The sequence below is a fragment of the Exserohilum turcica genome (assembly GCF_000359705.1).
Source record: "Exserohilum turcica Et28A unplaced genomic scaffold SETTUscaffold_3, whole genome shotgun sequence".
Classification (NCBI taxonomy): Eukaryota; Fungi; Ascomycota; class Dothideomycetes; order Pleosporales; family Pleosporaceae; genus Exserohilum; species Exserohilum turcicum.
The window spans coordinates 341,745-354,286 of NW_007360136.1; the positions used below are offsets into that span (position 1 = coordinate 341,745).

Here is a 12,542-nt window from a genome sequence, read left to right on the forward strand (position 1 = left end):
CCCTTAGGTAACAGTGCCCTAGTTTAAGTTGGTAGAAAGCGCTAGAAATCTCTCTTCTAGTATTGCTAGGAATAGCGATTTGCTTTCTTATCTTCCACTTGTATTTTGCTGCGTACGTATGTGGATTCTTGCTAGTGGCTTTTTTCCTATACTGTTCAAGTTGGCTTAGCCATTCTCTCTCTCCTAGCTGCTTAATTCGTGAGCTAGTAATAGCTAGGCTAGTTTTGCTAGTAGAAGGAGGGTCTAGCTCAGTAGCTTCTTTAGCTAGGGCGTCTGCTGCTGCTATGCTATTATTCTGGCTACATTATAGGGGCTTAGGCCACGCCTTAGTTGTATATTGAGTCACTAAAGCAGCTATGAGCACGCGTCAAGAGATTTAGCTGTACCTACTGTCTTATATATAAGAATTAGGCACTTTACCCCCTCTTTCACAAGCTTGATATCAGCTTGAAGGAAATAATACAACTACAACCATTGTCAGAGAGATCTACTGTTTTACTTGTGATGAAATACCGGCTGTGTGGGGTTATGAATGTAGATGTAGTTTCTTACTAACATGAAAAAGAGGTACTGGCTGATGTGGCCGTTTTGGCCATCGCCATTTGACGAGGCGGCTTACCGCAACTAATTTGAGATACAGCTTCCTAATATCGAAGTAGAGCTTTGTAGAGTTGACGGGCGTGAACTTTATCTTATAGTTCAAGCCCTTTATTAAAATTTTGAATCAAATCGGCACTGTGCTGGACGCAGAGTAGAAGCGTATGCTGAGAATACGAACGCTTGTTTCCATAAGATATGCAGGGTACAATTGGTTGTGCTTGACAATGAGTGCTCCAGATGGTGATGACAAAGGAAGGCCGATCCGATACCATCGCGGAAGAACACGCTAGGCCACTAGCGCGCTCCACCTGCCCTTTGGTGAGCAAGCAGCCGCGCATGCACCGACACGGCTATCATTGCCGTACCACAGCCCAAGACCGTGATGAAGCTGATATATCGTGTTGCGCATATTTCGCTCGTTGTCTGCCTTTCTGCCCTTCTCATCTACAGCGTCTACTATGCCTTTGCTCTGCTCATCGAAGACCGCCGGCCCCACTTGCCGCCTGTCGACGAGGAGCCTGCCGGTCCACGCAAACCTTCACCACAGGATACTGTAAGTTCCCCTGAAGAGTTGCGATCGTGCGCATATGGATTCAAGGAGGTTAATGGATACAGGCCAGGTTCATGAACACGATGTGGAGTTATCTAGAAGACTGGGACGAAGAGCCCTGCATACACGTGTGCTCGGCGTCTTGGGCTGCTTGTCGGCTGAGGCACTGCGATGTCCTGCCGCATCTTCACAGGCAAGATTGATAATGGCTACCTGGCTTATTCGAATTTTGTTTCCTGTGCAGGGTGGCTTGGACGTCAAAATGGACTGCTCATGCCAGGCCAAACACTATCCGTCACTCTGGCCCACGCCGACTTCCTGTTATGGCAGCAGGTAATCCACGACAATTTGACCCAGAGATCAGAAGAGTTTTTATCAAGCCCTGGGTCTGGCTGCAACTTGGTGGATCAATCAAACCAACCATTCTCAGCGACATGGCGGATTTCGAAGGCGAGACTGACTCTCAATCCTTGCATGCCAATATTGACCAGTGCCAATGGAGACAAAAAACGACCTCGAAATAATGCACTCGTATGAAAAAGTGGTGTTTCATATCAGTGATATATTTGTAGGTGTGGTGGGTGTCTCCACAGGCTTCAATGAATCACATACGCAATATTGGAGGCGATCCCGATAGTCCAGCATTCTGGGGAAAATAGCAAGGGGCTGCGTATCTATTGTTCTTATTGCCGACATATATGGGGCAAGTGGAACAGGTGAGAGAATACAATCTTATCAATCACGCTAATCCCACCGCTGATAACCCTAATAGAACAAGTTCAGCCCCGTTATTCAGCCTAGAGTCAGTAAAAGAACAATGTACAACCTTTCCACTCTTCGGAATCCCCCCACTCTTCACAACTCAATCCCAATGCACTCTACCATTCACTGTCGGATTCTCATCCAACCACCGCCTGACCTCTCCCCCATCCACCACCAACCCAGGATGCTCCTTTAGCACCTCGATCAGTACATCTCTAACCCCCACATCTCCATCCGGCGTAGCCGTAAACGTCTCATCCAGCACATCCGCCAACCGCAGTCTCTGATCCTGCCAATACACATGCAGCACATCGAGCACACCCTGGCGCGCATACTCTTTAAGACCAAACATATCAAAGTAGTCGGCCACGGTGTAAATCCGCACATGCAGCAGCAAATGCCCCGGCGCAAGCACCTTTCCCGCACAAGGACACGCCCGCTTGAAAATGCGAGAACCACGCACACTTGAACCCCTGCTACACAGTGCTAAACTGCCGTGACTGCAGAAGTACCACTCGCCTTTCGGAATGGCGATGCCCCCAGGAAGCGCATATGCCCCCGTGTACATGTACTCGAGAATGTGCCGCATGCTCAGGGCATCGACGTCTGCGACATCTACTTGTCTGTTTGTAGCCTCCTGTATTGCATCGCGTTTAGAGCGGTGAAAAAGAAATAAGGAAAGGAAAGGGGGAAACGCACACTGCCGCTGAACCGAAACATACGCTCGAAATACGGAGACGAGGCTGACAGAACCGCCTTGTGTGCCATGAACCGCGTTCCCCCGCACACGATGGCAAAGTCAGCTGTCTCATCTCCGAGTACGAGTCTTGTTTCTCTCGTCTTGGGTTTGCTGGGCGTAGGCGGTGGAATCGAGGTAGCCGGACGCGCGGGCGACGCCCTGCAGTGCGGCGTTGTGGGTTCTGCTAGAGATTTCTCGGTCGCCGACTGCATAGTTTCTGAGTCTCTGGTTTCGGCCTCGAGGACTGGTCCAGCCCAGGTACTGCTCAAATGTAATGCTGGATGCGTAATGTGACTTGAAGATAGTTCTTTTACTAAATAGTATAGAGCCGGATCAAGGTGCGAGGATATGTGCACACCGTACAAGTCATGATGCGGCAAACATTTTCTCAACGTAGTTTGCCGCGCCCAGGTGCGGCAGGCAGCCGCTATGGTCCGTGCTGGGAGTGGTGAATGCAACGACGCTGGTCCCGCGTCGGATCAGCCATATACCAGCGCATGGGGCCAGCATTTGAGTTTCATCTTAATTGCTATTGCAGTTAGATTGGAATAGATGCATCGTTTAGCATGGACCACGTTACTTCTTCGATGTGTGCTAAGTCCCAATCTCACGCTGCTGCCTATTCTCGTGCATAAGGCAAAGGAGCAATGTGATTGGCCGACTGCTGACGTCACGTGCAACGGACCTAAACCATCTCAACACCATGTCCAATGCACATCACACAGAAAGCCAAGGAAGATATTCTGACTAAACGAACGAACAACTTTTATTATTAAAACCGCTACCGTGTCTATAAGAAACCGCACACACAATCAGGAAGAGATATGTATGGCGTAATGAGTGACGATAAGAAAATAGTCGTTAGGCAACTAGTCCAAATGTCGTCCTAGCAGATTGATTTGGAGAGCCGAAAGCATCTTGGCTATCTCAGCGTGGGCCGAGAACGAGACTGCAGTGCTCACAAAGTCATGGTAGAGACGAGAGGGGTTTACGGGAACCCGAGGGGGCCGAGAAGAGGAAGGCCCGAAGTCGGGAGAATGGGAATGAGAGACGGGCACGAGCTGAGGAAGACGGTGTTCGTGAACGTTGTGGGCTGGTTTACAACGCTGGTGATAGTGGCTGAGGCTGAAGTGAAGAGAACAGAGGTCGAGGTGCCGCTGATTGGGGTTGAGGTGCTATTTCAAGTCAGTAAATATGTTCATATAGCGTCCAGCACAAAAGCAATGGGAAGGACTGACACAGGAGCCAACACGGTCACAGTGGAGGTTTGCGTAGCCGTGAGGCGGTCTTGGGTGAAAGTGAAGTCGGGGCCAAAGGGTCCAGCGCGCTTACCAAGCTGTTGCTTAGGAGGCAACTTCACAACGCGCTTGCGTTTGATGTTGAGCCTCGTGCATCCTGAAATCTTGCGAGCACCGTTGGTTTCGACGTTGACCAGGGCGTTGCCAGCGGCGAACTTCATGTAGCAGGGGCGAGGACCCGTTCCGGTTCCGATGACAAAAGATGTCGCAACACAGGTTGCCGTCTTGTCGCATGCCAGGAGACACTTTTCGTACGAGTCCACGTACACGAGGCCGTTGTTCACTAAGGCACATGTCAGAGAGAAATAGCAGCACTGGTTAAGGATTACTCACAATCGTTGCCATAGCGGTCCGAGGCGCATTCAACCACATATTTGGCTCCACACGTGGTAGTAACAACGTTTCCATTGTCTGCAGGGCATGTAACCGGGGTGGCGGTGGGGAACGCGGTAGGCGTGCAAGCACACTGGTACTGGGTGTTGGAGATTGTAGTTGTCACCGTCACGGTTGGCCCTGAACCAGCAGATGTAGGCAAAACCTTGACTAGCTTGCCAGCGATGATGTTGCTTGCAGTGACCTTGCCACTACCGGTACCGCTCTTCAGATAGCAGGGACCGCTGATGATATAGCTGACAGCTTTGCAGTTAGTCGTCTTAGCGCAGTCAGCCAAGCAGCCCTCGTAAGAGTCGGGCATCGTCGGGCTGAATGGTCCTGGAAGGTCATTGTCGATGTAGTCAGTGCTGCAATGAACCATATACTGGTTACCAGAAACGGTAACGAGGGTTTTGTCGGAGGCAGGGCAGGACACACGAGTAGGTGCTGGAGCGGCTGTAGTAACCATCGTGGTGGGAACGGCATTCGATGTCGCAAGTGAAGGTGGTAGCAGAACACTAGCCAGCCTTGCTGCCCAGACATTGTTGTTGGCATAGGGCGTGCCGAGACCAGACTTCAGATAGCATGGACCGTTTGGTAGATACGAGACCGCCTGACACTCAGCGTTGGCCGCACAAGCCTGGATACATTGTCCAAAGTTTGTAGGATTGTTGGGCGCAATGCCAATGTCAAAGTCGAAGCGATCAATGGAACACTCAATGATAAAGTTACCAGCGGAAGTAACGTACGTTTGGCCATCGCTCCAAGGACACATGGCCCTGGGTGTGGGCGCTGCCGATGTAGTTGGCACGGAAGCGATAACGCTGATACTTGGCAGAGAGGTAGATACAGGTGGAACCGAGATCGATGGGATGGCCGAACTGAGGGATGGAACAGAAACCGGCACAGACAAGACCGAGCTGACGAGCGATGTAACGGGGACCGAAACCGACACAACCGAGCTGAGAGAAGTAATTGGCAGAGACATGATTGAGCTTGGTATCGAGATCAGCGAGGTTGGAACTGGGAGAGAGGTTGGTACGGAGATCAGGGAAGTTAGAACCGGAATAGATGTAGGCACTGAAACCAGCGAGGTGGGAACTGAAACCAGCGAGGTAGGAACTGGAAGAGAAGTTGGCACTGAGATCAAAGACGTCAGTACCGGGATATATGTAGGCGCTGAAACCAACGAAGTAGGAACAGAGATGATCGAGGTTGGTACCGGGATGGATGTCGGCAGTGAGATGAGTGAGGTTGGGATCCCGACGATTGAGGTTGGTACGCTGATAACCGAAGAAGGAATCGAAACCGAAACTGAAGGAACAGATATACTGAGAGAAGGGATATCTGTAGGATTAATGATTGGAACGAGAGACGAGGGTACAGGCACGGAAATCGTTGGTAAAGCCGTGATGATGGATGTTGGGATAAGTGACGAGACAATGGATGGGTCAAGCGACGGAATGACCGACGTTAGACCGGAGGGAATAAATGAAGTCGGTATAACTGTAGGCAAAGTTGGTATCAGAGAAGTGCTGATAGATGGGATAGCAGTGGGAATGCCGGTTGGTATGACCGATGAGATTCCTGATGGGATCACAGAGGTAAGGCCTGATGGAATCACAGAGGTAAGACCAGATGGAACCACAGAGGTAAGACCAGATGGAACCACAGAAGTGAGGCCTGATGGGATAACAGAGGTAAGACCTGATGGGATCACAGAAGTGAGGCCAGATGGAATAACAGAGGTAATACCAGACGGGATAGCAGAGGTAATACCAGATGGGACCACAGAGGTAAGACCCGAGGGAACAACAGAGGTAAGACCAGATGGAACCACAGAAGTAAGGCCAGATGGGATAGCAGAGGTAAGACCTGATGGTACCACAGAGGCGATAACTGATGGGACCACAGAGACGATACCTGTCGGGATAGCCGATGTAAGACCTGATGGAACAATAGAGGTGAGCCCAGATGGGATAACCGAGGCGATGTCTGTTGGTATGGCCGATGGGATCACAGATGTAATTCCTGTTGGGATCACTGATACGATACCTGATGGTACAATCGAAGTAAGGCCAGTTGGGATAACCGACGGGACACTCGAAGTAAGGCCTGTTGGGATAACCGACGGAACAATCGAGGTAAGGCCAGTTGGGATGACTGATGGGACAATCGAGGTAAGATCTGTGGGGATAACTGACGGGACAATCGAGGTAAGACCAGTTGGGATAACCGACGGGATAAGAGAGTCTATAACAGAGGGTATAACCGAGACAATGCCTGTTGGGATAGCTGATGGAACAAGAGAGCCAAGGTCTGTCGGGATGCCTGTCGGGATAAGGGATACTATGTCAGATGGGAGAACAGAGACTACACCCGATGGGATAATCGAGGTAAGGCCTGTTGGAATAACCGACGGGATGATAGAGCCGAGGTCTGTTGGGATAGCTGATGGGATAAGAGAGGCAAGATCTGTTGGAATAACTGATGGGATAATAGAGACAATGTTTGTCGGGATGCCTGTCGGGATGATGGAGCCAAGGTCTGTCGGGATAGCTGATGGAATAATAGAAGCAAGGTCTGTTGGAATAACCGATGAGATAACAGATGCTATGTCAGAGGGGAGGATAGAGACAATGCCTGTTGGAATAACGGAGGCAATATCTGTAGGGATAGCCGACGGGACAATCGAGGCGAGGTCTGTGGGAAGGACAGAGACAATGCCTGTTGGAATGTCCGTTGGGATACCAGATGGGATGAGCGATGTGATATCTGTCGGGAGAGGTGGTAACAGAGGTGATAAGATTGATGAGATAGCCGGAATTGGATTGGGTAGAAGGGATGTTGGGAGAGCATCTAGAAGGGGGACAGACGGCAAATTTGTAGTCAGAGATGGGATCAATGCGGTGACTTCGGGAATCGGCACTGGAAGAAGAGATGATGGATCAGGGAGAAGAGAGGGGCCTAGGAGATCCGTGGGATTAGGAAGTGGGACTGGGATAAGAGACGTTCCAGGTAAGCCAGTGAGAAGATCCGTGGGACCAGGAATGGGTACAGGGATTAGAGAAGTCACAGCTAGAGGGTCATTGAGAAGATCCGTGGGTGCGGGGATCAGAGAGGGATCTAGAATCGTACTAAGAAGACCTGTGACATCAGGAATAGAGACAGGGATTAGAGAAGTCCCAGGTATGCCGCTGAGAAGGTCCGTGGGGTTAGGCAGTGGGACCGGGATCAGAGAGGTCACTGGGAGAAGTGAGGGGCCGAGAAGATCCGTAGGGTCAGGGAGTGGGGCCTGGATTAGTGAGGTTACAGCGAGCGGGTCATTAAGAATATTCGTTGGTGCAGGAACCGGGACCAGAGAAGTTACAGCGAGCGGGTCACTAAGAATATCCGTAGGCAGCGGGACAGGGATTAGAGAAGTTACAGCGAGCGGATCATTGATAATATCCGTAGGCACTGGAACAGGAACCAGAGAAGTTACAGCGAGCGGGTCATTCAGAAGAGAAGACACTTCTGGAATAGGAGCTGGAAGCAGGGAGGTTCCAGGTATGCCGCTAAGAATGTCCGTGGGGTCGGGCAGTGGAACTGGAATTAGGGAAGTCCCAGGTATGCCGCTGAGGATATCTGTTAGTGCAGGAACGGGAACAGGCACCAGTGAAGTTACAGCAAGAGGGTCGTTCAGAATGTCTGTGGGCGCGGGAACTGAAACCAGAGAAGTCACACCGAGCGGATCATTGAGAATATCCGTTGGCGCAGGGATTGAGACCAGAGAAGTTACCGCGAGAGGGTCACTGAGAATATCTGTGGGAGCGGGAACTGGAACAGGGATCAGAGAAGTCACAGCGAGCGGGTCGCTGAGAATATCCGTTAATGCAGGGACAGGTACTGGTACCAGAGAAGTTACAGCGAGAGGGTCGTTCAGAATCTCTGTGGGCGCGGGAATCGGGACCAGAGAAGTTACCGCGAGCGGGTCACTGAGAATATCTGTGGGTGCAGGAATTGGAACTGGTACTAGAGAGGTTACCGCAAGAGGATCGCTGAGAATATCCGTTGGCGCAGGAATGGAAACAGGGATTAGGGAACCGAGAGGATCACTGAGAATATCCGTGGGAGCAGGGACAGGAACCGGGACTAGAGAAGTCACCGCAAGAGGATCGCTGAGAATATCCGTTGGTGCAGCAAGAAGAGAAGTCACCGCAAGAGGGTCACTGAGAATGTCGGTTGGGGCCGGAATAGAAACAGGGATTAGAGAACCAAGCGGGTCGTTGATAATGTCTGTTGGTGCAGCAATGAGAGAAGTCACCGCAAGAGGGTCACTGAGAATGTCTGTAGGCGCAGGGACGGGAACTGGGACAAGAGAAGTTACCGCAAGAGGATCACTGAGAATATCCGTTGGGGCCGGAACAGGAACAGGTACCAAAGAAGTCGCCGCAAGGGGGTCGCTGAGGATATCCGTGGGCGCAGGAATCAAAGATGTTACAGCAAGAGGGTCGCTGAGGATATCCGTGGGCGCTGGAACGGGGACAGGGACCAGAGACGTTACAGCAAGGGGATCAGTGAGAACGTCCGTGACCGCAGGGATCAGATGAGTCGCAGCGAACGGGTCCTGTAAGTTGTCGACGATAGATGGAATGATTGTCGCAAGATCAGTTGGAAGTATAGGGAGCGACGATACCAAAGGTAAGTTGTCGACGATAGGTGGAAGGATCGAAAGAATACTCGGTGGAGCCAATGGCACGGATGTTTGCAAGGGTAAGCTGTCAGTGAAAGCTGGAATGATCGAGCCAATATCGGATGGCGCCAATGGCAATGATGATACCAGTGGAATTTCGGATACAACAGGTAGGTCTGATACTACTGGCAAGTCGGACACTACTGGCAAGTCAGATACGACAGGGATCGATGACACCAATGGTAAGTTGTCGAGGAGAGATGGAAGGATCGTAGCAACATCCGATGGAAGCACTGTCAGAGATGTGTCCAAGGGCAAGCCAGTGATGTCTCCGATGATGGAAACAATATCAGATGGCGCTGTTGGTATACCTGTGATTCCTGGGATGGCTGAAACAATATCAGATGGTGCCAATGGTATTGATGAGACCAATGGAAGGTCGGAAACAACGGGTAGATCAGACACAACGGGTAGGTCAGACACAACAGGCAGGTCTGATACCACAGGAAGGTCTGATACCAATGGAAGGTCTGATACCAGCGGAAGATCGGTTACAGCAGGTATAGACGGCCCTAGTTCTATCGCTGAGGTGATGTCTGGAATGACCGAAACAAGATCGCTTGGCGCCAATGGTATAGACGAAACCAATGGAAGATCGGACACAACAGGTAGGTCGGACACAATAGGTAGATCAGACACAACAGGTAGATCTGATACCGCAGGGATCGACGAAACCAAGGGTAAGTTGTCAATGACGGATGGAACGACCGAAGCAATATCAGATGGAACCACAGGCAGGTCTGATAACACAGGCAGGTCTGATACCACAGGCAGGTCTGATACCAATGGAAGATCGGTTATAGCAGGTATAGACGGCCCTAACTCTATCGCTGAGGTGACGTCTGGGATAACCGAGATAAGATCAGAGGGTGCCAATGGTATTGACGACACTAATGGAAGATCGGACACAACAGGTAGGTCTGATACCACTGGGAGGTCGGTTATAGCTGGTATAGACGGCCCTAGCTGTATCGCTGAGGTAATGTCTGGGATTACCGAGACAATATCAGAGGGTGCCAATGGAAGGTCGGTTACAGCAGGTAGCGACGATACCAATGGAAGATCGGATACAACAGGCAGGTTTGATACCACTGGGAGGTCGGTTACAGCAGGTAGCGACGAAACCAAGGGAAGATCGGATACAACTGGTAGCGACGACACCAAAGGCAACGAAGATACAGCTGGTAGTATCGAAGTAACAACTGGCACGATAGACGACACCAGTGGCACTGACGACACCAACGGTAATGATGAGACAAGAGATTGGACCGGTCCCAGGAGGTTAGCCGCTGTTGTTGGACAGACGCTGACGGTGCTAGTGACGGGGACTAGATTGGTAACGGTATTGGTGAATGTAAGGATCGGAGAAGCGCTAACCACAGTCGCAGTGGCAACCGGGATGGCGGGAGCAAAAACCGTCGTGGGCGATGTCACCGACTCGAAGACAGTCGATGTCGCGATAACCGTGGGCGCAGGCGAGGTGCCGAACGTAGCCGTAAACGCGCGGGGAGTCACTGCCAGGGCGCCCAAGAGCCCACCGACAACGTTGTCAAGGGTGTAGGCTCCACTGTTGGGAAAGTTTCCAAGATCGGCTGCGCTGCAGACAATCGCAGTGTAGGTGGCAGGCGCACCAGAAGTGACATAGGAACAAGTGCGAGTGTAGAGCCCCAGTAGGTTGGACAGCATGGGCGTGAAGGTTGGCTTAGTTCCTGAATAGCAAGTCGACGTGCCGGACATGTATGTCACCTGGACGCCAAAGTAATCGCCTAGACCGGCGTGCTTGACACGATCATAACTGAAGGTTGGCGCTGCCGTCCCAATCAGAGACGGCAAGGCCGGGGCCACGAGGGAGCAGCCCGACATGGTAGTCGACTACAAAGGACTGAGCGAATGTGTCGATTGAATAGAATGTAAAAGAGATGTGCGGCTTGTTTGATTCTCGAAAGCAAGAAAGCCTCTCTTTATATGCCTTTCCAGAGTCAAATGAGAAAATCATGTCTTCTCTACAGCCATTTGCTACTGTGGAACGATGACAGGCATGCATTCTACGAGAGGTGGATAGCGGGACGGCCCCTACACGAAAGTGAGCACATCTAATGTGTATAGGGGTCCCACACTACCTTGGTGATTGGCGATCCGGTGCTTGATTGAGGGGCATCAGGCTGGTGTCGGTAAGGCAAAGGTTTTTGCTGTTGTCTCATGGATTTTCGTTAGTGCATACCAGCTGCAGCACCTGGAAGAACCATTGATCGGTGTCAAATTTTTGGAATAAAAAGCCGTCGCGTCATGCATGCTGCGTATGGCACTATCCAAGCAACGTGCAGCCTGAAGTGGGTGACCCGCGTCACACGAGCGTCTTTGCTGACGCATTCAGGTGTCCGGCAGTGCAGACTACATGTCCTTTCAAGCCGCTTCCACACTATAAATTTGGTCACCTGTCGCTCACCAAGTAAATTTGCAAGATCAGTCTCAGAATACAACGCCCTCTTCGTGGAGAAGACATAGGGATGGTTCCCGCGTCCTTGCATTCTTTCACGATACGGTTCGACAAAGCGGGGACCGTACATATTACCCAAAGACGGCCTAAATGTCGCCAAACCAGGGCTGTTCCTGTCAGCGTCATGTGCTTGGAACCCAGCTTTCAGCCAGAGCATCGAGTAAACACCTTGTAGGACTGTGACTCGCTGCAACATGAAGACAAAGTCGCTCATGTCGTTGCGCGCTCACAAACGCATCAAACAAGAGAGCAAGAGTCTTCTTGCGCATGGTGTGTAAAACCGGAGACAGCGCGAAGCAATACTGCTTTTCGGCAGCCTCGAATTGAGCGGCCCAAATTGCAAGTGGCGAGACAACCAAAGGGTATTGCTGTGCCACTCAAGCGCATCCAGGTCACTCGCAATACCGGAAAAGAAGATTTCGTGGCCAGATCAGCACAGTCAGTCTTTTGCCTTTTTCGTAAAGTGATGATACAGCAATCCACATATGCGCGACAAACCGGGCGCCCCAAGGAATACCAGTATGCAGGCATAATCATGAAGATATTCCACGGCACAGACATGTGCTCTAGCGATGATGGAAACGATAATCGCACGCTTTTGCCCTGCCGAATGCAGGCAATATTGCAATGCAATGCACCCACATGCACCCAGCATAGCCTCTTCCCTTGCCGTCCTGAATTAGGCAACTAAGTCCTGCTCTTACGATTGCTGCGTCTAGACTCTTCAAGGTATGCAGGGACTTGAGGCCCTGTTGCCGGCGATAGAATGCTGGATTCAATGAACCAGAAACGCATTGCGATGGAGACGGAGCTGCTGCAGTAGTATGCAGTGGAGTTTCCGCACATGCACCTTTATGCACTGCGATATTGATGAGCCGTTACCGTGTTGATTCAGATGGCGGTTTGATGCGGGCGATGTTGGAAGTAGGGGACAAAGGGGTTGAGGAGGTGAGTGGAAGCATGGGCGGAAAGGGGTTCGCTCGGTTCCG

The 12,542-nt window shown here is 51.2% G+C and overlaps 2 protein-coding genes across 2 annotated transcripts; one reads left to right on the forward strand and one right to left on the reverse strand.

Moving 5' to 3' along the window:
• Window positions 1-982: 982 nt before the first annotated feature.
• Window positions 983-1,353, forward strand: SETTUDRAFT_20113 (uncharacterized protein; the record flags this gene model as incomplete). Its single annotated transcript, XM_008028672.1, has 2 exons — window positions 983-1,153; window positions 1,216-1,353. 2 exons carry the CDS (start codon window positions 983-985, stop codon window positions 1,351-1,353), a joined length of 309 nt encoding a protein of 102 aa, XP_008026863.1.
• A 438-nt stretch (window positions 1,354-1,791) lies between these two features.
• Window positions 1,792-3,114, reverse strand: SETTUDRAFT_171688 (uncharacterized protein). The gene is made up of 3 exons (XM_008028993.1): window positions 2,612-3,114; window positions 1,923-2,549; window positions 1,792-1,866 (listed from the first exon to the last, which is right to left on the reverse strand). The coding sequence occupies exons 1-2, from the start codon at window positions 2,861-2,863 to the stop codon at window positions 2,013-2,015; spliced, it is 789 nt and encodes a 262-aa protein (XP_008027184.1). The 5' UTR covers window positions 2,864-3,114; the 3' UTR covers window positions 1,792-1,866; window positions 1,923-2,012.
• Window positions 3,115-12,542: the final 9,428 nt, after the last annotated feature.